Here is a 27,924-nt window from a genome sequence, read left to right as displayed (position 1 = left end):
CTTTGTAGTCCCTGCGCGGCCCCGCGCCTCCGCCGCTCCGGGCAGGCCCCGCCCCTGCTCCGGCCCCCCTGCGGGGCGGGGCCGGCGGTGGCGCGGCGGAGCGGGGCGCGCGCGGCGGGAGCAGGTGAGCGGGGCGGTTGCGTGGGCCGGCAGCGGCAGGGCACGGGCAGGGCACCGGCAGCGGGAGCGCCAGCACCGGGAACCAGGGAGGCAGGCAGGGAAAGAGTTAGGCAGTGGAGAGCCCGCCCCGAGAAGGCCGGGGGAGTGGTATCTCTCCGCTGCCCGTCCCGCGCCGGCCGAGAACGGCCCCCGCCGCCTCCGCGCAGCTGTCGCAGCTCCCGCGCACCTGTGCGGAGGCGGCCGCGGGCGGTGGCATCGCGGGATCCGGTCCCGCTCGGACGGGACGGGACGGGACGGCGGAGGCGGAACGCCCCGTTCCCCGGGCGGGGGGTGAGGGGCGGCGTCTCGCCGCGCCTCCAGGTGTTTGTTTCTTGCCCGGTTCCCGCAGCCGTGCGGAGGGACCGGGAGGGTTCCCCGGGCCTCTCCGGTGCCGCGGGCTCGGGGCCGCCCCTGGAGTTACGTAAAGCGGCGGCGGGGCCGGGCCGGGCGCTGCCCAGCGGTGCCGACCAGGCTGGTTTGGTTCTCCTCTGTTTCAGAACCGTCAGGTTACCGTCAGAAGTAGCGCTCCCTGATGTGCAGGTTTTGGGAGCAAGGTACCTGCAGTTGTTTCTGACTCCGTAATAGACTCTTTGGGGCAGGAGTTATTCCTGTGTGTGTGAGGTGTGAGAAATAGTCCCCCCCTCATTTTGAGTTCATAAGCAAGTAAAAAAATGTTGTTAGGTAACTTGGCTGAAGTCGGCACAAAATTATTATTCAAAGAAATCATGAAACCTAAGTCAGCAAGTTCTTTCTTTATATATTGTACTTGTTTTTCAGCTGACATTCCTCAGTTGCACTTAAACCATAAACATCAGAAGTCAGCTTGTCTGCGTTGTCCAGAGGCACAATATGTGTAACGAGATCACGAATAGTATTGCATAGCTAAAAGTCTTGTAAATCCAATTACAACTGTTAAGCAAGGAATGCTTCGTTTCTGATCTTTTATCCTTGAATCATGTGGCTTATTCAGTTTCTCACTGAATATACAAGCCATTAGTTTAAAAAGGTTTGGAACTGCGGTGGCCGCAAGCTGCACGCAAACCCTTTTTAAGTGGTTTTATTGCAGCTTATTTGCTTCACCCGCAGAAAGGGAGGTGCCTGCTGTAAACACCAGGATAAGTTGGTGTCATGCTGCTCTGTAGCATGTGACGGCTGGGCTCCCGGGACTGTCCTATCCTGTTTCTGATCTCGCAGTTCAGCGCTTCCAGCTAATGTTCTCTTCCATTTCTTTTCGTTCTTGACTCACAGCTGGGAATCAAACTAAACAAAATACAGGTTCCGAACAGGAAGCAAATTTCTTGCAAAAAGTCAAGTAAATAGCTAGACGAGAAAGTGCAGTCTCTGGGTTATCTCGTAGGTATCATGAGCGGTTTGCTCTGAAAGTTGGTGTGCTGCAATGATTCTGCTGGTTCTGTGCAGCTGGGGTAGGAGCAAACTGAGCACATAAACCCTCCTCCCTGTGCCGAGGTAAGTAGGGAGTGACGTGGTTTGTCTGAAAGGATTTTTTTTAAACGAAATTGTTCTCAGTTCCTTTTATTGCATGTATTGGCAGTAAACTATATTTGTAGATAAGGCTTGATTCTAGGGTTTTGACCCTTGTTTGAGCATTGTATTTTTTTCTAATGTTTAGTAGCCTTCATAAAGTGCAGATTGATGTGGTTTTGAACTCTGTTGTAACTCAGAGCATGTAAATATTTTACATACTGGGAAATTGTGATACTTTTACAGTTGAAGATGGAATTACATCTGTATTATGAATATAGATGTATTTGTGAGTCTGGTATAGTAATATTTTTGTATATTTCTTTCAAATTTTTTTTACAAAAAAAATACTCAAGTTAAGTGATGCAGTGTGCCATTTGCTCACTTGACCAGGTGTTTCTGTTACTCAAAGAATACTTTTCTGTTACTCTTTAAAGTTACAGGAATCTGCATGTGACACTGGTAGTATCAGCCCTTTTTTTTTTTGTCTGTGGGTGTGTTTCCTGTGTCAAATTGAGTCAAGAACGTCCTTCAGATGAAAATAGTGTCATCATCATCTTTAATATGCATTGACTCACAATTTGGGGTGGCCTTGCAGAGTACAAAAGTAACTAAACCAGAAAATGTACCCTCGGAGCAGGTTTAGTGCAGTCCAGCTGCTAATAAGCATCCAGGCAGTGGTACCAGATTAGAGCTGGTCTGAAATGAAAGCTGCTGAAGCACATACAGTGTAGGTGTTGGCCTCTCAACACCAAGGGCTTTATCCTCAGGATCGTCTGTGTTGAGCTCTCTTGCTTGCCAAATTGGTACAGCTGCTCAGAGATTGATGTGCATTAAAGAATAATATGTAGTAAGTAAACCAGCTCAAGATAGTAAGTTCTTGACTGGTGTTTGACTTTAAAGGAAGAAGTTCTTCTACGAAAGACACTGTTCACAAGTATTGTAACTGGTGAAAGTGTCATTGTGGGGTTTTGGATTTGGTTTGGTAAAGTGATGAAAAGCACAAGTATTTTTTGCATCTTAAAATCCCACAAACTACCGAGTGAACTTCAGCAGGTTCCCTGAGATGTGGGCTTATTTTCTGCTCCAGGTTCCCAGTCATGCAACAGAGAATAATCACTTTGTATGTATAGACTGTTTGAGTTTTTGCAGTGTGGATTCACTTAGGTTCTTCTTCTGTTTACAGGAATTTAATCCTACACCTCCCAAGAGCATAGCTGGGTGGGACATTGTTTAAGGGCATGCTCCCAATTCCTTATGCTGGTAACATGGAAGAATCACTGAAGTGGCAAGCAAAAAAGTAGTTACCTTTTTCAGTGTTGCATTTAGATATTTATTTGTTCAGAGAATATTGCTAGAGAAAATGTATCAGACAATGCTTCATGCCTTGCATTGAAGAAAAATTATTGCAGAGTTTATTGTTTGAGGCAGAAAATATATTTTCTTACTGAGATGGGGGTGAAAAAAGGGGTTTAAATCTTGGTGTAGCTCCAGGAGAACGTCTTGTCACGGAGACAGGTGTGAGTTGCTTTCTCTCACACTAAGTGAGGCTGAAGCAGGTCAGATGTCTGAATTGTGGCTTCACTCACACAACCAAGCACAGGACTGTGCTGCAACAGAAGCTGCTGGATACTTCAAATCCCGTCCCTGACCAGCTAAGTGAGTCAGCAGGGGTTTATGATACTGACATTTCAGTGCCCTCAGATGCTGCCCAGTGTCCAGCCTCATTCCACAGTGAAGTAGAGATGTTCCCAAGAGACCGCTGCCAGTTTGAAATTGTTCTCCTGGTCAAGTTACCTGAAATTTCTGACAGAGAGTGTGTGAAGTCTTCCTGATGTAGCTGAAAAGATGACTAAGTTTGTTTTCTTGTTCACTCAAGGAATTTGTTCAAGAGAATTTTTCAGTCTTGCTGGTGCTGTTTCATTTAAAATTTATTTCTTTATTCATGTGCTCTAGGATTAATTTAGAGCAAAAGAGTGAAAGCATCACTTCACCCTTGCAATTAGGAATCTCATTTGGTTTTGCTGCAGTAGGTGATTGATTGTCTGATGTGAATCAGGTTGGCGGTTTCCCATTTCACAGCTTCCTGCAGCCTCCTGGTTGATTGGTTTATTTCTGGGTGAAATGGATCATGGCTCAAATCCTGTTAATCCAAAGAGGTGGTATTTAATTTGCATCTTATAAGAGCTCTTCTTTGGGTGCTTTGTTAAAATGAGGAGATGGTGCTGTTTTGGCAGTTTGATACTGCGGTGTTAATTTTATTTTGCTTTTTTCCAGAAATGTACATGTGTGCACACAACAGACCCATTTGAAATGGTTTTGTTGAAGAAAAAATACTAAATTGTTTATTTATCTTTTTTCCATACACTTTTTTTTTTTTTTTTTTTTGCATTTTAATCTTATGGAATGGTAAAACTACCTGCTGTAACAACCCTGCTTTTGATGTGCATGGTTGTAAAACTTAACTGCTCCAATTCAGACTCCAGAAAATGTGCCCATTTAACATTGTGGCAAATGTCTGCAGCATTACATACAACAGAGTTGTTTTGAAAAAATACTTTGCATTGAAAACAGACCTATTATGCTTCAGTGGGTGTGTAATATGCAAATATGTTTTCACCTAAGTTGTTTGCTGTCATGTCTTTTGATTCATGTCGTGTATATTGTTGCCTGTGTGTTTGGCTCACGTAGTCTGCAGTGGCTGTCTTACAGAATCAATTCTAAGAAAACCTTTTGTACTGTTTAAACACTCACTAAAACTACTCCTTCTTATATGCCAAAAAATTGTTGATTCTTTGGATAAAACTAAATAACACTTAAGTCATAAAGGACAAAAGGATTTTTCTCTTTTGTAATCTTGCTTTACTTCTTTGCCATTTTAATTTTAGTAGCTGTGGAAGACAGAACTCTTGTGAAGCTGTCAAATGGTTGAGATACAACTGAAAAGCACCATTTTATATAAAGCCAAATTCTTTGTGGAAATGTTTTACCATCAATACTGCTGTGTACCATCTCAGAGCTAATACAGATTTTTTTTCCAAAGCTCTTAGTGTTGCTTTGACTTAAAAATGACAGCAATATTTTCTGTCCTTAATTGCAGGTACTGTTCCTGAAAACAAGACAAAAAATGGTTTATACAGTGAATGAAGCTTAAATTCCTGGACCAAAAACTGAGGGGTTTTTATATGAAGGATGGCAACACCATATGTTCCTGTTCCCATTCCTATTGGAAGTTCATCATCCAGCTTTACAAACAGAAACCAAAGAAGTTCTTCCTTTGGGAGCATCTCAACGAGTTCAAGCTCCTCAAAAGGACAGCTGGAGGACTCTACAGTTGATAGTTTTAAAAAGATGAGCATGCCTGACCAGATTGGTTCCACATCATCTGCATGTAGCAGTCCACTTGTTAGGACTAAGTTTACAGGTCTGGATACATCCATAGAATACTGTACTCAGCCTGTAGAAGAAATAGAGCAGAATGCAGATTCCAGGAGCTGGGAAGATCGACCATCCACACCTACTATTCTGGGCTATGAGGTGATGGAGGAAAGGGCAAAATTCACTGTAAGTTTTGGGCATAGTATAGTTGATCCTGGAATGACAAGATAACAATTGAATGTGCTTTGCATTGTCTTTCGGCAAATAATTCTGCAGTTCGGGGATGTTTACCGGTTTAACTTCAAAGTACTTCCTGACAGGAAAGTGTCATTCCTGTTATACAGGTGGGAAGACTGGGACTAGAAAGCAGTCTTTCCTGCAATTGTGTACGTGGAATAGAAGGAATTGGTTCTGCTTCATTTATCAACTTCTGCTGCAAAAGTCAGGAATTCCTTGCACAGTTACAATTCCTTGTGAAATTGAACCTGTATAAGTTCTGTGTAGTTAAACTTCTTAAATGAAATCTAGTCCTTTATTTGAAATGCATGATAAGAAACCTTGATGTTTGCCCTTGGCAGTTATTAGTAACTTAAAACATTTCTGTGAAAGTGCACACCTGTGGGTTTCAACTTCTTGCCCAGCTTAGTTTCTAGTAAGGGGAAACCTGTTCTGCAGACAGACTGAGAAGTCACTTTTGCCATCTCTTGTGCCAGAACAGCAGCCTAACTGGTTTGTATTGATTTTTCTCAAAGTGCACTGTAGCTGGCAGTTCATTTTTTTTCCATGCCATAAATGTATCAATGCACTTTTACATTTGTTTTTGTGGGTGTGGTTGAAATATTTCTTTGAGATAATACTGTAGTGCTTGTGGGACTGATGGAAGCTGTTCGTTACTGATTATTAATTATATTACTTAAGATGAGCAACATCAATCAGAAATGGGTAAGGAGAAGGAAATTACAAACTTTTTCCCTCCTGTTTTCTTTTAGATTAGAGAAGTGCAGAATCTTTATGACAGTTAAAATACTAAGGAAATCAAGTTCTTTTTGCAAAAAGTTAAATAATGCTGCTTTTTAGTTACTTGAGAATGATACCCTGTCTTTTCCTGAGATTTTCAGTTTCTAACATCTTTGTGCATGATAGCATAAGAGAAGAGCAGAATTTTTTTTAACACGTAGATTAAAAAATTTGTTTTAAATATTAACCTTCAAAACTAAAACTACAATCAATATAGTTATATGGACACGGATTAGTCTGAAAATACCGCAGAATCATTTAGATTGGAAAAGATCTCTAAGATAGTGTCCAGCCTTTGATCACCACCTTGACAGCCAGACCATGGGAAAAAGTGCCACATCCAGTCATTTCTTGAACACCTCCAGGGATGGTGACTCCACCACCTTCCTGGGTAGCTCATTGCAATGTTTAACAACCCTTTCCATGAAGAAATTTTTCCTGATGTCCAACCTGAACCTCCCCTGGGTGCAGCTTGAGGCCATTTCCTCTTGTCCTGTCGCTGGCTGCCTGGGAGAAGAGGCCGACCCCCACCTGGCTACTGCCTCCTTTCAGGTGGTTGTAGGGAGCAATAAGGTGTCTCCTGAGCCTCCTCTTCTCCAGGATAAATATCCCCAGCTCCCTCAGCCTCACATGACTTACCCTCTAAACCTTTCACAAGCTTGTTGCCTTTCGATGGGCTTGTTCCAGCTCCTCTGTGTCTTTCTTGAAGACATTGCCAAGAAACTCCAGTATGCCTGTAAGGTGTTCTGTATTAACAATGACAGCTTTGTCTCCTTATTGTATATGGAAGGCCAGGTCACAGAACAAGTGAAACATTCCTCCATTGTAAAATGCTTGAGTGCATTTTGCTCTTCCCTATTTCACTTCTATTGCTGTGTTATTTTCTGAAAGCACACAATTAACTGTTTGTTTTCAGTTGCATGTTGTACGGTTTGCTGCTGTGCGTTAAAGCCAGCAAGTAATTAGTCCTAGAAATTTGGGTTTCTTTTGGAGTGCTAAAACAATGAGATGGAAGACTGGAAATTGAATTAAAATCACTTGTAAAAGAGAGGAAACTCAATTGCTGAATTCTTTTTTTAGTGTTGGTAGCATCTCATAATTCCCAAAAATAAGAATCTGATTAGGCTGAATGATGTCCAAACTTCAGGAATTAGATGTTGGTGCATGTTAGAGTATGTGGTTGCTGAAGCTTATGGGAGAGAAAACCTAGGCTGAAAAACATCTCTTTGTAAACATTTGGTCTTAAGTGAATTCACAATCCTGGAATGTTCAATTAGCACTTTTATCTTTTTCCTTTTTTCTGTTTGTTTGTTTTTTTTTTTTTTTTAAGCCAAGTAGAAATTATAATGAGATGCTGAATCAGCCACAGAATGTTACCACATATGGGTGTATTTTCATTGATTTTTTAATTTATAGAATAAAGCCATTCATGATTGAGTGGACTTAAGTGAATTTGTTGACTTAATTTGTGATTTTTACCCCAGATCATGTATGAAGGAACTGAGAGGTGGTTTTGTAATATTCTAGTTCTTATTCATTAATTGCAAACCTTAAAGAGAAGCCAAAAAACACCCAACCACCTTTCTAACTTTGGCAGGAAAACCAAACATGTTTGTTTCGGGTTGACCGTAATTTTGAGGCCAGTAAGCACAAGTTGATTGCACCCTTGTTACAGTTAAGTTCACTGTAATTGGTGAATATTTGTTTTTAAGTTAGCTAATGTTTACTTGGAAATTATTCCATTTTTTCTCATATATATTTTTAAACAATGCTTTTGCAGAACTTTCAGTAGAATACAAGAGTAGAATACTGATTAGCTAGTCAATTTGCACACATATTCCAAAGTTTCTTGTTCTGTGTTTTACTGTGTACTAGGAAAGAGTCTTCACAATTTTACATTTAATCCTTTATTTTATTTATGAAAATAAAACTGTTTATACTTCTAGTATGACAGCGGAGTAATAAAATATTTGGATAAGCATTTATACATAATATGCAAGGCAGAAAAATTATATGTTAATCATAGTTTTGCAAGCATGTCCTGCAGCTTGAATTCTAAAAATTAATAACTTTTTCCTCTGACACAATCCATGACTTCCACAGATGATTCTTCTTGAAAGTGAAATTGTGTTTAAAACAAAGATAAGAGAAGTACTCGCTGAAAAATTGCTTTTGATTTGCACCATAGTTATCTGCAGTTTCTGTAACTATCTGCAACTTAATATGTTACGGAGTACAAAATTGCTAGAAATAGTCTCAGACCTGTACAGAAGTACACACTGGGGTTATCACATGTTGGGACTGCAAAAAGAAAAATACTCTTACCAGCTAAGACAACCTGTTACGACAGCATGAAATACTGGAAAAGATTTTACTATGTAACGGATTAGAAAAGGTTTTAAATAGAATTTGGTTACATGAGGGATTGTTTATCATGATTCTAAAAATATCTTTTTCTTTCTTGTATTATATTTTTTACATACAGACTGGGAAGATTAACCTAGTGCAATTGCAGAACCTCTCTTTCCTTACATTGGAGAAAGTAATACTTGTTTAATGTTTTTCAGTTGAAGTTGTTTGTTGTTAGATTCATTGTGCTTAGGCATTGGAATATCAGGCCTCCTAAAAAGTAATTTTTAGAAAATTATTATTATTGTTGTTGTTGTTTTTTTTCTTTATCCATTTGCTTTTAAGTAGGAGTATGGTACTGCTGTGCTGTTGTTTTGCAAAATCTGATTCAAAGAATCCATTACTTCAGTTATACAGTGCTGGTATAATCATTCTGATGCAGTTTTCCAGTGAAGTCATATTTTGCCTGGAAAGACAAAACCTAATGTTCAAGACAAATACAGAAGAGGATGTCATTTTATTCTCCCATCATTTTTCTTTGTGAAGCAAGTCAGATGAGACATTTTGAAGCAATATCACACTCAGTACTTAATTATTAACAGTCATCTTAAAAACGCAGTGGCCTGAAGGATCAATGAGTAAAACTATAATTTTGCAAAGGTTAAAGTAGATCACTAAAACACAGTTCCCTTACTTTTTTGATAGCCAAGACTTTTGTTCTGCAGGGCAATAAATTCTTTCTTACAGACAGAGATAGTTATATCTATTTAGGAATTACAGAAGCTTCTTTCTTAAATTCTGAAATTAATATAAACTGGTATTAATATAACTGGTACTGGTAATCGTTATTTGGTTTTCTTTTACTCTAATTAAGATTGTTTTTATCCATGAGTTTTGTTTCATTAAGAAACCAAGGATCATTTCATCCTTCCAGACAATGCAGTGTGAAGTTCTGCACATTTTTCTGATACTCCTGTCTTTCCACACAGGTATACAAAATACTGGTAAAGAGAAGTCCAGAGGAAAGCTGGGTGGTTTTCAGACGGTACACAGATTTCTCCAGGCTTAATGACAAGGTGGGAATTATACGCTGGTAAATTCTCAACTACCTTACCTCACTTCTTTCATGTCTTGTATTTTTGTCACTTCTATTTTTTCTGGTTTTAATGCATGTGAAACACATACTGTATTAATGACTGGAAAAATATGATTCCTTATTTTTTCAAAGATACATGAAACAGCTACCACTGGTGTAAAGGAGAGGTGACAACTTTATCTGAAGCTGTTGTGTGCATCAAACTTTATATTTATTCCTAGTTTATATGACAAAAGAAATTAACTCTTGAGTATTTATCCCCTTCATGGAAATAGAACTAGGGGCTGGTATTCTCTTGTGAGAATGATCCAGTAATTATTTAGTCCTTTTCTGTGTAACAAACTCTGCTTTTGTTCATGATAAAACTGAAGTTTCATGAACATAAATATGTTCTTTGTGTGTTGGTCAGTCTTCAGTTGTTTTCAGTGTCTTCAAAGTTAATACTATATCAGATCTTTAAAGATGAAGGAGGAAACACCAGATTAATAGGAATTCTGGGTCAACAGCTTAATATTTTTAGAATACTTGAAAGGAAGAAATACTTGCCTGAAAAGCACAGGTTTTTACAATTGGTAAATAGTGCTTGGCTATCAAAAGTAGAGAAACAATTGCACTTTTCTTTGTCCACTCTTCACTCCTAAGATTAATCTTTCATTGCCAGTTCAACACACTTTCTGCTAGTGTGTTCTATCATGTTTCAACATGAACCTTATAACACGCCCTTTTTTTATCCATAGTAAGGGATTTTTTTAATAGCTTATAACTTTGGATTAATGTGCCTCATCAGCTAAGAACTTAATTTGGCTGAAGTTTTGAAAATGGACTTGAACTTAAAAATTTGTCTGGGTTCTTGGTTTGACCTATTTGAATATCTTCTAGACTACCTTTGAAACACCAGTGGAGTCTAAAACTAAGTTGCTGAATGTGAATTAGTTTAGAGATTTCATTCTGAAGGAATTCCTGTCTTAACTACAGTCTATCTTAAATTGAGGAATATCTTGATATTGGCAAAAGCCTGGCTTCTTTTGAGATGATGATCTTGGTATTTCACCTCAGATTTTGGAAGTCAAGTCAGACAACAGTTTGCATTTTGATCAGCTGTGTCAGGTATAGGTCAAGAATTGGCTTACCTCCATTGACTTTTAGTGTGGTTATCAGCGGTTTGAAAAATTAAAATGCCTAAATAGCTATTAGAATAAATATTTAAATTTTACAAGTGAAGCCCTTAGTCTTTGCCATCAAATCTTTGGCAAAAATATTTGGCTTCTAGCATTATTTCTAGGTATTAGTATTTCTGTTTAAAGGAAAATTCTCTATTTTTTGAATTTGTGTCACTAGCTGAAGCTTTTTCATCTTTCAGTACATCTAAACCATTTACTGTTTGGTCTGTAAGACATTATACTTTTTATAATACAGAAATGTGAACTCTAGGACCTTAAACATAACACCGTTCAGGAAATACCGGAGAATTAAAAAATAGTAACGTATTAATAGTTTGAAAACATGTAATGAAATGGCCAGTGTTAAGAACCAAGAAGTTTGCCATTTCTCCCCAAGACTGTGACTCACATGACATGTGTAATGCATTACATGGTGATGTAGGAAAGGTTCTGGTTCCAAGCAAGCAGCCCTGGCCAGAAGTTGTCTGACCCATGGGTTTTCCTGCTGTGTCTAAGGAGTGCTCAAGAAATAATGCTCCAGGACTGTGCTGTTGAAAATTAGTCCACTGACAGCAGCTGGCTCTTACACCCGTCATCCACAAAAGGAGTAATCTGTGGATAGGAGTGCTCTCTCCTTAGAATTAAATTACATGATCTATGTGACCAGAGAAGTAAAAGTACCATTAAGCAGAAATCTGTGTGGTTGAAAAGCTTTCCCAGCAATGGTTATCTGTGGTCTTCTATACAATGGACAGGAACTCGTTTTGTTGCATTCTATGGGTTCTGTTCTATTCAGATACATTCTTATATATGTATGGTATTGATCATAACTTGGTAAGAGGTGAAGGAACTTGGGAGGACCAGAGATAAACTTAAAGATATAAAGAAGAGTCTAATATCAAGATGAAATTCAGTAAGAGGAAAACATATACTTAAATAATTAAATTCAGTAATAAAGAGCAAGGCTTTGACAATAAACCATTCTGTAAATAAGGAACTAGTTGTTATCACGGGCTATTTGAATAAGCAATACTTGTGATGTTTAAAAAGCACCTCATGCTGTGGAGCAATATTTACATGAGCAAAGGTGATAAATTAATGTGGTTCTTCCTTTAAAGTGCATCGAGAGACTGTTTGAAATGCAGCATCTCTTCTAACTTTTCCAAAACTTAATCTGGTGAAAGAGCTACCCGTTAGCATTTTCTGTCACTGCAGCATTCATATTAATATAAAAGGTATATGCAGAACATCTCTGACAGAAGTTGGCTAGATCCTGTATTCAGAAAAAGAAACAATTCTTGTGGCAGCTGAGATACCAGATTTTGTAAAACCTATTTGCTTTTTTGTGTTGTAAATCCTCTCCCAGATTTTTCTTTGTCAAGCATCACTTTGAATAATTGTTTTTTTTAATCAAAGTGTTAAAGTATTTTTGATTATCATGCATACTAGAAAAATAATTGGCACCATTGGACAGGTTCCTTGTTGTATAATTTAATGCTTTCATTCACCTGTACGTTTTATTTCTGAATTCAAATCAAAATTCTGGGTATTCCTGATGTCAGCCATACCCCATTGCTATTTAAGTAACTCAGAAATACAATTTTGCATGTCACTAGGGTTTGAGCCATATTTCCATATTGGAATTTTATTATTCTGGGTGTACAAAGAACTACTCTTTACAAGAAGTACCTCATGCAAGTGTTGTAATTTATTCTTGTAGCTCCCCAAGAAAGACGAGTTGGCAGAGTTGTAGATCTGTAATGGGGTTTTATTCTATATATATGCATATATATAGTACTTATTATCCCCAAGTACTTTAGAAGAAATACCACTGAAATTATTATTCATCTGATACTTTTTATTTACAGTTTTCTTACGTTTACAGTCTTAAAGGCTTTAAATAGCAGGCTCAGACATTAAATAACAAAGCAAAGGTTTTGATTCCTATTTTTATGTGTTAAATTTGAAGAAAAATACAAAGCACTGTATTGCATAAGGCAGCACAGCAAGTGACAGAACTGTGCCCACAGTTTAAGTTGTAGTTTGGATCATACTTATGGTTGAGATTTACCTTGTGCTTGAACTTAGCAGAAATCAGAAATACCTCATAAATCTGAGTGAAATCAGTGCCTGTGACAAAATCAGTATTTTTCTCAAATTTTAAAATTTTTTTTGTCTTTGATTTCAATTTCAGCTAAAAGATATGTTTCCAGGCTTTCGGTTGGCCCTTCCACCAAAGCGCTGGTTCAAGGACAATTACAATCCTGACTTCTTGGAAGATCGACAGCTGGGGCTGCAGGCATTCCTCCAGAACCTAGTAGCTCACAAAGATATTGCTAACTGGTATGTGATTAAACTTTGCATGTGCATTTGCGGCTTATTTCCTGTCCATAGTCATCTTACAAAACTCCTAGACTCCAGCAGTGTATCTTTGGGCAGTGTGGAGAGGAATCTCAGTAACATTCATGTTGTGCATTTGGTCATTATGTGAATTATTCAGTGTCCTTTTAAATTAGTCCCATCTTAGCATTAAAAAAAAAGTGGAATTGCAGTATTCTGAATTGTACAGGCATAACTAAAAGCTGTAGTATTTAAAATGTTAGAATAATCCCATGTTTACTCCTAAAACATCTCTCTGTTTAATACAGAATTGCTATATTGTTAATTTATACTAGGATTAAGTGTTAAGACTTTCATAATGGAGAGTACCTATACTATTATGCAGTTAGTTCTGAAAATGTCTATTAAATTGCAGGTTTCTAATTGATATGACATGATAGTAATAGGAGTACCTTTATAGATTCCTGTACATAAGTAAATGTAAACCACAAATCAACAAAGTCTTAATAGTTTAAAAAACATTATGTGTTTAAGTAGCAAAGTGCAAAGATTTCTTTCAACAGTATCTTTTTTCGTACAAAGTGGGAGATTCTTCCAAAGCAGGAAAATTAAGAGAATGTAATTCTGACAAATGAAATGTAAAATAATTTTATTAAAGACCAGAAGAGAATTTAAGTAGGCAACTTGCTGGAGGCAAGGCAGTTTTAAAACCTTTTCCAGCACCAGAAATAAAAAAGTTAAGGTTGCTGTACTAGAGATTCTTTGAGGAATGAGTCTGAGGACCTGTCATCATCTGAAACTTCAATCAAAACAAAGAGTAAGAAATTTTCTAAAGCAAACCTAATTCCCTCAAGACTTTTAAAGGAACTAAATTGTACAATTGCCAGGCTGTGGTGTGAGACCATAAAATGCTCATACCTACTTTACTTTTTAGTAGAAGGGCTATTACTACATTTGACATGTTTTTATAGGGCATTCAACTGCTGAGTCTGGAAAATAGGGATTTGTACATCAGTCTGACTTTGGTACTGCTTGTAGTAAAAAAAACCCCAAAGTGGTAAGCAGGTAAATAAAAATGCTATAGTGTCTCCTGTAGAGGGAAATCTAACAAACAAGTAGTTGTGACAGGGCTCGTATAAAATGGTTAAAAAACAAGGGGAAAAGGATTGATGGAAATTTAGGGTAGTACCTGTGGAATGTTAGATCACAGTTGCAGACACTGATGTTCAGAACATCTTGAAATTATCTGGAAAATGGAATGAACAATGAGATCACAAACTATTGTAAAAGGATCCTGAGGCACTGAGTGACTAATGTCTATTTTTGTGTCTTGAAGTACAAAATGTCAGTAAGTACACCCATACAGATTTGCAAACTCAACTGGTTTTTGCAACCTGGAAAATAACTATTGATATTGATACCACTAGTTTTCTGAATCAGTTCAGTACTCAGCAATAGTCAGAAAGTTTCATTCAAATCATTAGAGGAACTTAAAAGGGGAAAAAAAAGTTACTGCTCTGGGAATCTGAATTGTACTTCCACATAGTTCAGTGCTAAAACACAGCTTTCAGTTTCAAGGGAGGTGTCTGTTAGAGGTACAGAGAAAGCAAGCAAGAACAGGTGAAGCTGCAGAAAAACTTCCCTGCAAGAAGAGTTCTCTTTAGTCTGTTGTCTTGGGCAAGGGCTGGCTAAACAGGGCATGTGAAATCATCAAAGGAGAGAGGGAAGGTGAGTAAAGAATGTTAATATTTTGATGATTCATAGTCATGCTGGAGTCTGTCATGCTGAGTGGCAAAGCTTTGTTGTGAGATGTCAGAGACAAAGCTTAAATGATTTCAAAAAGAAATGGGGCTCAACCTGTGAGTTTCTGTGTCAGTGGCTATTAAATATGATTATGTGGGTGAAGTATGCAGCTGAGAAGTTTAAAAACTTCCTAATAATTAAATTACACAATAATAGGTGTGCCAAAAAGAAAAGGAATCAGTCTCTAATAGTCCATAAATGTAACTTCTGCTATGCTGCTGGAGACACACTAGTGAGTGGAATGGAGTTGCTTAAATAGATCTGAAGTCTTTATGCTTCGTATTGTTGCAGCTAGTTCATCATTTCAGCTGGCTTGTTTGTGTCTTAGTGATGGACCATACTGGACAAAATAGTGTTTGTCATAATTTAAGGCAAGGAACTCCCAACTGTAATTTTTGAACTGCAATGGTTGTCAGATACAAAAAGGAATTAAAATAAAGCGTTTGTGGAATCAGTTTGTATTTTGGCTAATGAAGAGATGGTTAACTGAAATGTGTTTTTGAGAACTGTCCATGTAGGGCTCTGCATGAAGACAAAATTTTTTTATAAACTTTATAACATATTGATACGATTCTAATGTTTGGATCTATGGAAGGTCTGAAGTCCTCAAGAAGTGATTAGAATGGGGGAGATTTGATCCATCTAATATTTTTACCCACTTTTCAGAGAATGAATTTACTATTAGTGGGAATTAATACTTGTACACAGGAGTAGTGGTGAGCATTTGACCCTGCTTTCTCCTTTAAAGCTCACCATTTACTTCTCCTGTTTCGCAAATAAGTCAAACTGCTTGGGTCAGACCTAAACCAGAAAAGCCTTTTCTCTTTGTAGGGAAGTCTGTTTTATTTCTCTTTATGCTTTATGTACTGTATTGACAGTGGGAAATTTGCCTTTCAGGGATAGGAAACCACATTTGGTATACCTGTTTCTTATTAAAACTAGATTCACAAAGTATTTTAAAGATAAAATGGAGGATGGTATATGCAGGTATATGCTAAATTTAGTGTTTGTGTTTTACAGACTTGTTGGTGTTTTATAGACTTCTTCTCGTGTTTTGCATTGTATTGAAGATTCAGTGAAAGATCAAATTGAAATCCACCCACAAAGTTAAATGTGTTCAAGAAAATTTCATATAACTCATGAAGTGGGAGAAAGAAGTTTAACCCGCTAAGCAGAAGCATCATCTTTATATAGATGACAGCTTTCTGTAGATGACAGAGCTGTCCTGTCTCCACCCTGTATAAGAAGCTTGGAAGGGAGGAACTCGGTCAGCTTGGAGTCAGGGATCCCATGTGCTGCACTGCCCTTTGCTGCCCTCCCTAATGCTGGCACGGCTCCTTCCTGGACAGGGATCTCAGCCAGCACATGTGTACAGCAAGCTGTGTCTCAGGATAGAAAAGATCCCTGTGGTACTTATAAGGCAGTATCTTCTATTTGTTAAATGAAAGGAAGAGGTGTAACACATGGAGGGGAGAGCAGGTTCAGAGCTGACTCTCAGTGCAAAGGTAGGCTGCAAATAAATGTTCATGCCATCAGGTGCCTATTTTAGGTAAAGAAACAACAAAGGAAATGCTCAGTGTATTTTAGGTAAATACTCTTTAAAGTCTTTTTAAAACTAAAAGTGATAGTATAATGAATGATTAGTGTTCAAAGAAATTTCTTCTCATTTTGCTTGCCAAACCTGAAGCTGGTTGATCGCGATGGTAGCTAGGTGAAAGTTTCCTTTCTTGTGTTTGTACATTGAGAATACCTCAAATGAGAGAATGAGTGGAAGGCAGAAAATTACTGCCTTTTGCCCTCACCTTTCCATGGGACCCAGGTGGGAGGAAGAGACAGGCAATTAAGTTTGGATTCACATTTTTCATTTTTGTGCGTTCATTGCAGTAGGAGATGATCTAAAGATTTACAGTAGTGAGTGTAAGCACAGCCTTGCTCCTAAGTTACTACTTGCTAATTAATTGTGAATACAATGTTCTGATTTGAGGTTATTTGAAGAAGAATGAATACAACCGAGCAGGAAAGTCTCAAAAAGGTGACTGAACGGACATGTTTGGAGATGTTTAGGAGTTCTGTGAAAAGTAATCTAAATTTGGAAGGTTGAATGAGACAGGCTTGAAATATCCTGTAGTAAACCACAGGATTACACCTAGTTCCTTCTTCTGGCCTTTGCAAAACAACACACAGAGATGTTACACAATTCTAAGTGGAATGCATTAGTTTGAAATGTGTGTTTAGAGATGGCTATTTAGTAGATCCTTGGCATATTAATTTTGTCTTCTGTTATTTTATAACTTATTATTTATATTAAAAATATATACTGTATACATAAAAATTATGTATATATGTCAGTGGATTATGAACTTGGCAAAATGGAGACAGATGAAAATGTTTCAGTACTCATGCTTAAATCCCCTGATACCTCCTGAGGGGATCTGCATATGGATTTTTAACAGCATACTTTTTCATCCATCCTATAATACTTCTTTTTCTCCAGGAGAAGTTTTCAGACCTCTTCAATTCCAAAATTATAAACTTGTCAGTTGTCATGTAGCAACAAATTTTATGAAAATTTTTAAAATCATGAAAAATCATGTTCTAAAATTTCTTACTCATCTTCCTAAGTTACATTTTAAGTACTGTCCCTGGTCAACACATGAAACTGAGACTTAATAGTTTGTTAACATTGTTTTGAATACTTGGGAGTAAATTTGAGGATGTAAATTTTTGTCATTTAAAGAAATACCTCCATTTTGTGATCATTTTTAAGTGTTGTTGCTGGTTTTATACTTCAAGTAATTGACTCTCTTTTATTCGGTAAAGCCTTGCAGTGAGAGAATTTCTTTGTCTGGATGATCCTCCGGGTCCTTTTGACAGTCTAGAAGAGAGCAGGGTAAGTGCTAAGTAGTAGGATAGAAACAGAATGCAAAAGGCAGGTGTTGTTAGAATATTGTAAGATCTGTGTAATGATATGGAATGAAACACTTCTGTTTCTGTTCTTTCACAAAAATCACAAAAGGATTTGTTTCTAGAATGGGCATAGTCTGATAATTGGTGCACACTGATTCATCTTTGACTGCTGCACTTCATCCCTGTCTCAAAATGTATCTTCTTTTTTGCCTTTTATGAGCCATGGATGAAGTTTGTTTTTTAAAGCAACTACTTATATAAGGCAACTACTTAATATAAGGAGAGATTTTATAAGTTTACAATCAGCATATTGTTACAATGCTTATACCTTAGACTTCCGGTCTTGCAGGGAAATGTTTCTTGCTATAAAATCACAGAATCATAGGATGATAGAATGGTTTGGGTTGGAAGGAACCTTAAAGGTCATTTACTTCCAACACCCATGTCATGGGAAGGGATGCCTTCTCATGTAATGAATGTACTTAAAGGATTAATTCTCACCACCAAAAATAGTGTTCTTGCAGAAAACTAAGTAGTGTTGTAAACCAGCGTCCTTTCAACATGCATATGAGTACACTGAACAAATAATACTGTGTGCTGCAGCCTACTTTATTAGAAGTAAGTTTCATTGTCATGCAGAGCTGTATCAGGGCTGTCTAGAGCAGATAATCTTAGTTTTCTTGCTTTATAGAAAAACTTTGGTTTAGAATTGTGCATACATTGTTATGCTTGCAGAAATTCTGAATGTTAAATGATGCTCCTTCAACTAAATTTATATTTACCAGTTTATTTTGCATGTATGTAGGAGTGCCTTGGCTCTTGTGTGCGTGTGAAAGATTTGGTATGTTTTTTGTGTCACCAGCTCATATTTGATTTCTGTACAATTGCTTTGCATCATTGCTATTTAAGCTGATCAAAATTTTTAAAAATTACTGTAATTATTTGTTCAGATAATTAAAAAAATTTAAGTGCCTTCTTCATTGAAATTTCAGTCATGCATACTGTGGTGAAATCTGTGTTATTCTTCCACTGGAATTTAATCAAACCATTAAAATAGCTGTGCTGTTGGGGTTTTAGCTATTGCCCATTTCTGTAAAGTTGTTGAGACAGCTGTTGTAAAATTCTCCAAGAGATACCCCACCTTATTATAGAGTGATTGAGATTGGAAAGGACTTCCTTGAGATCACCTATTCCAACCCTCCTGGCTCAAGTGAGGTCAGCTACTGCAGGTTGCTCAGGACCATGTCCAGTCAGCTTTTTAATGTTCTACAGAGGAGACTTCACAGCCTCTCTCTCCAGCCTGCTCCAGTGGCTGGCCACCAGCACAGTGAAAAGGTGCAACCTCTCAGGTCCCATGGACATTAGTACGTCCAATTTGTTTAAGTGTTCCCTGACCTGGTCTTCCCCTACTGCAGGTAAGTTTTGTCTTGCCCTTCATTCTGGATGCAGGGAAGGAATTACTCAAGGCTGATCTTTCCAATCAAGACAACAAGTCCAAGGTTTTGCATCTTCCTTCCTTGATTCTGTACTTGTTTCTTTTCACATGCCTTGCTAGATTCAACTCCAGGTTGTCCTTCACTTCCATAATCCTGTCCCTGTAAGATTAGACAGCAGCCTTATGTTTCTCCTGTGTCACCTCTCCATGCTTTCACCCCTAGTAGAATTTTGTTTTATGTCTGAGCTCAGGAGATCCTCGCTCATCCACACAGGCCTCCTGCAACCTTTGCTTGACTTTCTGCTTGTTGAGCTGTACTTACTGACCCTGCAGGTGATCCTTAAATACCGAATAGCTCTCCTAGACGGCTCTTTCCTCCAAGGTGGTTTCCCATGGATTCTTTCTTCCAAGCAGGTTTTAGAAGAGATTGAATCTGCTCAACCTGAAATCTATGGTTGTGGTCATGGTTTTTGTCTTGATTCTGATTGCTAGGAGCCTAAAGTTCTACATGCTAAAAGCATCCATATCCATCCCTTGCTGTTTGTTGCTTTTTTTTTTTTCTTTCCCTGAACTGCCTTGTACAGGAAAAGCACCGAGGTTCATGTACTTACTCCTGGAGTTCATTTTTAAACTTATCTGAAAACTTACTCTGTTTTGCCTTTCTATTACCATCCAAAGCATTGCAGAAAAAAATCTTCTGTTTTCCTGATAATGCAAAATACGGATATCTTCTATTTGGTTTATGTCTATTCTGATATTCCAAGGACTTGCCAAAACACATTTATCTTTTTTGGGGGAGGGATACAAGTACCTGCTCCATTAGAAGCTGATTAGGCCTAGAAATCTAATCACAGAAAAGTAGGCAAAATATTCACTAAATCTTTTTTTTGGTCATACTGGTAGTTGTTTCCACAGATCTTTTCCCTGCCATCTCTGTTTCATATCCACTAAAGAAGGAAGCAAAGCTGTCTCCCGGCTGTCCTTTCAGAATTACAGGGAAAATTATTCCGGCCTGGGTATTAAAATTGTTCCAGACTCCAGGTGTCCAGTTGTCTAAAGAGCAAGATAGCTCATTACACACTGTTCCCTTTCTCACCTTTGGTTCACTTTTCTGCTTCAGAATATATTTTTTTCTCCTTACCTTTTTACAACTTCTGTATTCCTAGTGCTTTTTGCCTACATTCTTGGACTTGTTTGTCAAGCTAAGAGACTAAACATTTTAGAAGCTTCGTAGCTAGGGATCAGTGTGCCCCAGACCCCAAGGTCCTCTCCAGAACACATACAGGCTCAGCAAGGTGCATCTCGATGCATATGACCTGGACGTGTGCAGCTAAAGATCCTTAAAATAAATACCAAGGTAAAATCCCTTTTCCCCTTCTAACCATGTATGACTCTTGATTTTAAGACCAGGAAAAGGCATCAGTTGGAACCCTGGGTTTAGAGAATTTAGGTTTCTGGGATATGTGTAACAATATGGAGGATTTTGGGTGTGGATTAGCTCTTCTTTTCTCCTTCTTCACAAATCTGGGTGTTCTGGTATTGGGTCATCAAAAAACCCGCAGTGCACATCATGAATAGTTATTGGATTATAAGTAAAAACAAATTAATTGGCATTCCATAATTGGGTGATTTGGACCTTAAAAGACCTTGGAAGTTAGAACTCGGGGCCATTTTCCACCTTGTTAACTAAGAGGCACATCCCGTGCAGCTGTGCTATAGATCAGAAAATAATAAACATCTAAGTGCAAAGATAAACTCCCTGTCTCCTGCATTTTAATTCGAACTCTGAGTAAAAGAACTCACAAAACAGAGGCAAAGAAGAAAAGAAACGAGAACAGAGAAAATTAATACAGATTTAAATAATAAACTTAATTACATTCTTAAGGAAATAATGTCCAATTCTCAGTTACGGTACCAGCAACCTTAAATATTTTTACAAAGAGCAGTAAAATTTACTTAATTGGCTTGGCTGACATGGGATGACTGCTTAACCAGAGTGATAGCTAAAGCAATCACTACAAATGCTGTGTGAAGAACGAATTGCATGACCCGTGCTCTTGGCTCTAGTAGACATGAATAAAGCTATGGCTTAACTCATGACTGGTCTTCAAGTGCCTGTCAACACAGATAAATTTGCTATCTGTGTCAATAAAATAAATTAAAATTCCATGGAAAAAAATAGGATTATTGAATTGAAAATTCCTCATTTGTTTGTTTTGTATAATTACAGGAAAACTTAACATTTTGAAGATCGTGAATCTGCTTCAGTTAAAGCAAAGGATATTCTTAAAGTTCATAGCCTGTTTTAAAACTTCAGGAAAACAGTGTCTTAACAACATTGTTCTTAACCAAGCTTGTATAAAATGTTTATATTCAGCAGACTCTGAATTAGTGTTTAGTTGTAGGTAATATTAAGCCAAGAAAGCCTCCCTCATGGGGCTCTTATTTATAGAGAACATGTAAATTATTAAATCAGAATTGCACATTACTGTTGGAAGACTTGTGCTTTCCAGTAATAGATGAGCAGGCTCTGTGCCAATGCCTCTGTCACTTCCTGCATTCAGTTGCAGGATGTTGCATTAGACACAGGCTCTTCACATTAGGTTTTGAGATTGCTCACTGTCAGATCCATCAGGGGGTGTGATACATGCATGTCATGCTCAGCAGAGGAGCACAGCATATTTGTTATGGCTGAGTAGTTAGTGTTCACAGCATCCCATTAAACTTCTTCAAAATGCTTTTGAACTGGTCCTCTGATTGTCATGATTTCGTATTTATAGCAGGTGTTTGGTACAGAACTGTACAGCTTTGTCTTTATCCTGAGTAAGGAAAGAACATGTACTTAATCCAAATATTCCTTGCATCATGGGAATATATAGGTATTTTGAAACTGACTTTCAAGTCATGTGGAAACAAAACTTTAAGACGAGAAAAGGGAGCAGGGAGTTCAGTTTATGATCGATATAGGCAAAAAGGTTCAAAATCAGGGACTACTTTTCTAAAGTCTCTCTTGTTGTGAGACAAAAACGATGTGATTAAAGTATTTGCATTGCAGTTCAGCATAAATTCATCATTCAAAGCAAAGCAGCATTATTTTATTAAGATAAGAATCTAGTTTAAAATTTGCGTAGCTTTTTATAGTAATCAATCTGAAGAAAAGCAGCTATAACACTGTTACAGGTTGATATTTCTAAGAGAAAAATCAATAAAGGTAGTCCACTGAAGTTAAATTCAAGATGCTCTTAAATTTGTCTTTCAGGCTTTCTGTGAAACTCTGGAGGAAACAAATTATCGCTTACAGAAAGAACTGCTTGAAAAACAAAGGGAGGTTGAATCACTGAAGAAATTATTAACTGAAAAGCAACTTCATATTGATGCTGTTGAAAGAAGAATTAGGTATGTAGAAATTTTAAGGGTTTCAGTTTATCTCCATTAAAGCATTTTCTCTGTCTAGTCACAAGCACCAGCTTTAGCTGTATCTTGGAAACCATTTTCCCTACATAACCACATACAAAGCAATATTTTCAGTAAGCTCTATCTCATATGCTGGCTAAAAGCTATTCAGTAAAAATGACTGAGAAACTTGTCCTAACTTTTCCCTCTAAAGTAACTGTGATTGTTTCCTAATCCTTTAAGTCCTGTAAAGATAGAGCAAGATTCTGTTCTGCTTTTGAAATATGGAAAATGTGAAATGCGCTGCTAGAGATGAGTGGAAAAATTGCTTTTAGTTATAAAATTCTGTCTGTACTCAAAGCTTTGACAGAGCATAGGGATCAAGCAGGTATGTGTCTGTAATAATGTCTTTACCTTTATTCTGAATTGCTTGGAATGAGATGCTGCAGGTACAATTTAAATAGCATGAGAGACCGTCCACTTAAACCCAAGGGAAAAATGGTGCCTGTCTACTAGATTTTGTAGCAGAAGCTGAGGAATTGATGTTGTGCTATCCAGTGTCTCATTAGAGCTGCTGAGTCAGTATTGCAGCATTTCCTTAGCAAAAGAGTAAATTCCTATGGTCCCATTAGAACTTCACAGAATTACAGAACTATTTAGGAACCTTGAAGATCATACACCTTCTGCTGGACCAGGTAGCTCAAGGCCCCATCCAACCTGGTCTTGAACACTTCCAGGGATGGGGCATCCACAACTTCTCCAGGCAACCTGTTCCAGTGTCTCCCACCCTCACAGTAAAGAATTTCTTCCTAATAGGAGATCAGCTGAAAAAACATCCCCTCTGTGTGTGTCGGACCAGGGGCAGTGAAGAAATTAAAAAAAGAAAATTAAAATAAATTCTATTTTAATACCGCATAGGGTTGCTGAGTCCAGCATATCCAGGTTGACTAACAAATCACACCTTACAATGTTCTAGTGAGCTACCTTTGGAAAAGGATTTAAATGGAATTATTGTGGCTGTCTGAAAATTCTTATCAGAATACCATATTCAGTTTGTTGCTTACTCCTGAAGGCAAATAATTACATTTGGAAGATGCTTGCCCTGTTTGATGAGAAAGTTATTACATGCTGCTGGCTTAAACAGTGCAATAGTTGGGAAAAGTTAAATAACTTGAATTTGGCTAAAACATCATGATAGGAAATTCTGTGTGACTGAAAATAAAAAGGCAGGAATAGCAAAAAGTGATTTTATTTTTTAGTGTGTTCCCTAAGGATAGGTGATGTTTTTTAAATACACAAACACACTGCTAGGTTCCCAGACATATAAAATTATTAAAAGTCAGCCAAGTAGTTTTGATGGAAAATAACTTCTGTGACTTCTAGCTGTAAAAATTACCAAGTAAACTTATGATCTTGTTTGAGAACTTCAGCTTGTCTGATAGGAAATTAACCCAAAAGAAATGTGTCTGTCTTTGGCCTTGTTGAAGTAGAATTTTTATTTGATGGCCCAACAAGAATTAAGCATCTTATACCCACACACTCCAAAGGCCAGGTACCTGCAGTGGATGTGAGGTAGGAGGGGACGGTTGGACGAGTCCTGAGACTTGTAGGCCTTTACGTATTGCTGGATTTGGCTCAAACATAGGCCGGTAGTCACATTACAGAATACTGCTAAGGCTTTACCTAAAATGCAGGCATTAAAATAAAACAATAAAAACAGTAGTTAGAGCAATTTTAAAAGGGGAAGAAATACAGTAGTATCACTTCAAACACAAAATGGATCACAAGCTCTTGTTTCCAGTTCAAGTCCCAGCTTTCAGTGCTAAATTGATGTATGTTTTCCACATAGAGAAATGGTTTGGAAAAAAGGATTTCTTTGCTCTTTCTTCATGACCGTATTCCCATTTGTAGCCAAGCTAGCTGGACCATTATCTTGTGTTGCCATTAAGAAAAAAATTATCTTTATCACTAATGAGAAAATGCAATGCGCTGAAACTTAGTTTGTGGTTTTGTAAAGTTACAGAGAAACTTGAGAAACTATTGGAGAAATCTTTTTATCATCCTGTCTGTCTTCCTTCTGACTGTGTTTTGGTTATAATCCTTCTGCCATTTAGGCAAGAAATGTGTGGCTTAGTCTGATTGTAATTTTTTGCCTGAAGTCAAACACACTCCTCTGAGACTTGAATTTTGTGAAGGTACTAAATTGTCATGCAACCAGAGAATGATAAAATGGCCTGGGTTGGAAGGGACCTGAAAGATGATCTAATTCCAAACCTCTTGCCATGAACAAGGACACCTTCCACTAGACCAGGTTGCTCAGAGCTCCATTCAACCTGCTGGCCTTGAGCACTACGAGGGATGGGGCATCCACAACTTCTCTGGGCAGCCTGTTCTAGTGCCTCAGCACTGTCAAAATAAAGATTTTTTTTTTTTCCCCTAATATTCTATCTAAACTTACCCTCTTTCAGTCTGAAGCCATTCCTGGTTGGGGGAACAGTCCTGTCACTACAGGCTCTTGTAAAAAATCTCTCTGCATCTTTCTTTTAGGTTCCCTTCAGGTGTACTGGAAGGCTGCAATAAGGTCACCCCAAAGCCTTCTGTTTTCCAGGCTGAACAATCCCAATTCTCCAAGCCTTTCCTCATAGGAGAGGTGCTCCATCCCTACAATCATCTTGGTGGCCCAGAGATTGAGAGGACTGAATTTAGTTGAGGAATAAGCAGCTGGGGCAAATAAACTGTTTAAATAGCTGCCCAGTACAAGCCCTGCCATCTCTGTACTAATAAAAGAAATGGGGCATGCAGGAGTGAGACTGAAAGGTGACTTTCAGTCCTTTTGCAGAAATTGCCAAGGTTAAAATGAAATAAACAGTTCTTCAGTGACAAATGTTTGCTGTATGGATTGGTGGTACTCTGTTCTTATCTGTTGTAGGGATTTATCTTTAGGAAAAATGACTCGTCAAATGTCAGGAGAAGAAAGTGAGTGCAGTGGTGAGGTGGAGTCTTCTGCAGTAGAAGCAGACCAGGGTACCCTGGGTGAGGACAGCTGGTAAATACTATTATTCTACTTGTATTTTAGTTCTTCTTAAAGTATGTTTTTTGAAATGTTTGGTCTTGCATTAATTCCGCACAGCTGAGAAATTCAGCATTGTGTACTGCACCTCTCTGCTGCATAAAGGCCCTCAGGATAGATAATTTTAGATCTGGAATAAGCAATAAGTTTAAAAAGCTTTGTAAATGTTTTGTGGATTGTTTGCATAAAATAGCTATAGAAAATCATACCAGTTTCCACTTACTGATCTTGTCGTTGCAGCTCAGACAAAGAGAACCATGAGCCATGCTGGAGTGGCTCTTTGGCTGAAAATTCTGTCCCAGAAATTGAAGTTGCTGAAGTAGCCTATACCGCAGATGAGGAATAGCTGAGCAGCAGCTGTTACCTGGGAAAGGTTCATGTTTGGGATGTATCCGTGGGTAAGAGCATAGAGTAGCTGTGAAGAATTTACAGCAAAGAGCAAGAATGCACATATTGAATGTTTACATAAATCCTTACAAATTATTAATGTAAGAAATATACCCAATGCTGCTTTGATTTCAATTTTTATCTAGCCTTTATATATTTAATATATTGAAGTCTAATAAGGGCTAAAATCAGCTAAAGTTTAGATAGTGTGCATACACAATTTGGCTGACTTTCCTAGCAGAATGACAAAAGTTTCACATCAAATTATGGAACACATCTAATTCATATGTCATATATTGCCATTGTTGTGACACAGTCGATGTGTTCATCTGTTTGGTATTTGTGTTTTCATATTCTTATAGCCATAAAATAATGCTTGCTGAAATAGAAATGGACTTGTCTGTGTTTAGGAATGGAGAACGTGTTGGTTTTAAATTCTAAAGCTGAAGAAAGTTTCTCTGGAAATTTTAACGCAATGCAATAGGAAAACTTCCAGTACCAAGAGAAAAGTACTTACAAAATGGGATCATAGTTGGACATTGTAAAATGGTCATTTTTGCTGAAAGAACTAATCTGAGACCCCCAAAACACTGTGTATCTTCATCCCAAGATAGCATGCTGTAATACTTTTTGTTCAGTAATGCTGCTTTGAAAATCTGGGATACCTTTGTTATATGCCCATGTAACAATAAAATCTGTAAGTTTGCCTTTTACTCAGAACACTACCTCTTACCACCTTGCTAATGCATTCATGTTTGTTTAAAAATATCCAGATTATATGGAGGCTGTTGAAAGACTTGTAAAGAAGCCATATTTTTTCCTGCACAGTTCATAACTAGATTGAATCTAGTTGCAGTGTATTTTTGTTTCAATATATTGTACACATGGGGATGTTGGTACCTATGTTGTATAGCCTATTTTTCAAAATGTATTAAAACAGGAGATGCACTTTATAATTAAGACTCCATTGTGCCAAGTTCAGTTGGCTAATTGGTTGAGAAATGGGAGTTGCAGGGAGAGGATTGTGTAGTGCCTTTTTGTATTTTACTTGTTCATTACTGCAGAATTTTGTTACAGTGCTCTGGCTCAGTTCTGTGGAATCTTTGATACAGCATGTTTCTGTTCTTCACTTATTTACTGAAAGTGCCTTCTTTTATTATGCTTTTCCAATTGGAAGAATGCTGGTTTGTTTTAATTTTTTTTTTTTTTGCCCTATACCACCCACATCGTTGTTTAATGTTGTCAAGATGCAGTGTCTTTGTGCTGGAGTTTTCAAAGGGAGCTTTGTACTTCAGGGTGTGCATAAAATGACCTTTATGCAGAACTGTATAAACCTTCCTGGTGAAATAAAACTATGGACAAAACACCTGTCTTCTTTTTTGCATTGTAGAAAAAAACATTTAATGTCTTGTCTAGTAGAAGGATAAAATACTGCTAGAATGAACCATTTCTTACCTCAGAGATTTACTCAGCCTTTGGTCTGAGTCCTATTTGTACCAAAAATTGTCTGCATGAAAATGAATGAGAATGCTGTGACACCAGAAACCTTATTGTACTTTTGTTGAAGGTGAAAGTAAAAAAATGAACTGATTTTTTTTTTTTTTTTTTAAATATCCTACGTAAGTCCTCATAGATGCTGGGTGAACTCAATAAAGTTTTGGCACGTTATTGAAAATACATGAAATCTTGTGTCAGATGTCACTTGCATATTTGAAAAGCTCAAACTTTGTCTATTATATTGTTAAGTTTACAACTATAAACATTTTAAAAATATTGAGAAGGTGCTTGGGTCATACATGCCAGGGATTTCCAAAGTACAGCAGGTAAATCTGCAAATCTAGACACTACAGAAAGCATTAATATAATTTACAGTTTAGTCATGGGAGGGCAAAGGAATTAAAACTTCAAGATTTAAAAGGTATTTTGCTAACCCAAAGTATTCAGTATC

The 27,924-nt window shown here is 37.7% G+C and overlaps 1 protein-coding gene across 5 annotated transcripts; it reads left to right on the top strand.

The window, feature by feature from the left end:
- The first annotated feature begins 49 nt into the window (after positions 1-49).
- SNX16 (sorting nexin 16) lies at positions 50-27,660 on the top strand. Of its 5 annotated transcripts, none has more exons than XM_039549375.1 (8): positions 50-124; positions 4,742-5,205; positions 9,375-9,461; positions 12,836-12,984; positions 17,605-17,674; positions 22,386-22,522; positions 25,449-25,565; positions 25,830-27,660. In XM_039549375.1, the coding sequence occupies exons 2-8, from the start codon at positions 4,834-4,836 to the stop codon at positions 25,933-25,935; spliced, it is 1,038 nt and encodes a 345-aa protein (XP_039405309.1). In that variant the 5' UTR covers positions 50-124; positions 4,742-4,833; the 3' UTR covers positions 25,936-27,660. The 5 variants fall into 5 exon arrangements, with proteins under 5 accessions (XP_039405309.1, XP_039405311.1, XP_039405310.1 ...); XM_010405040.4 differs by lacking the exon at positions 50-124 and adding an exon at positions 1,222-1,626 and having other exon boundaries at positions 25,830-25,935; XM_010405039.4 differs by lacking the exon at positions 50-124 and adding an exon at positions 2,828-2,941 and having other exon boundaries at positions 25,830-25,935.
- Positions 27,661-27,924: the final 264 nt, after the last annotated feature.

Source organism: Corvus cornix, chromosome 2, assembly GCF_000738735.6.
Source record: "Corvus cornix cornix isolate S_Up_H32 chromosome 2, ASM73873v5, whole genome shotgun sequence".
Classification (NCBI taxonomy): domain Eukaryota; kingdom Metazoa; phylum Chordata; class Aves; order Passeriformes; family Corvidae; genus Corvus; species Corvus cornix.
This window is presented reverse-complemented; position numbering and strand designations above follow the sequence as displayed.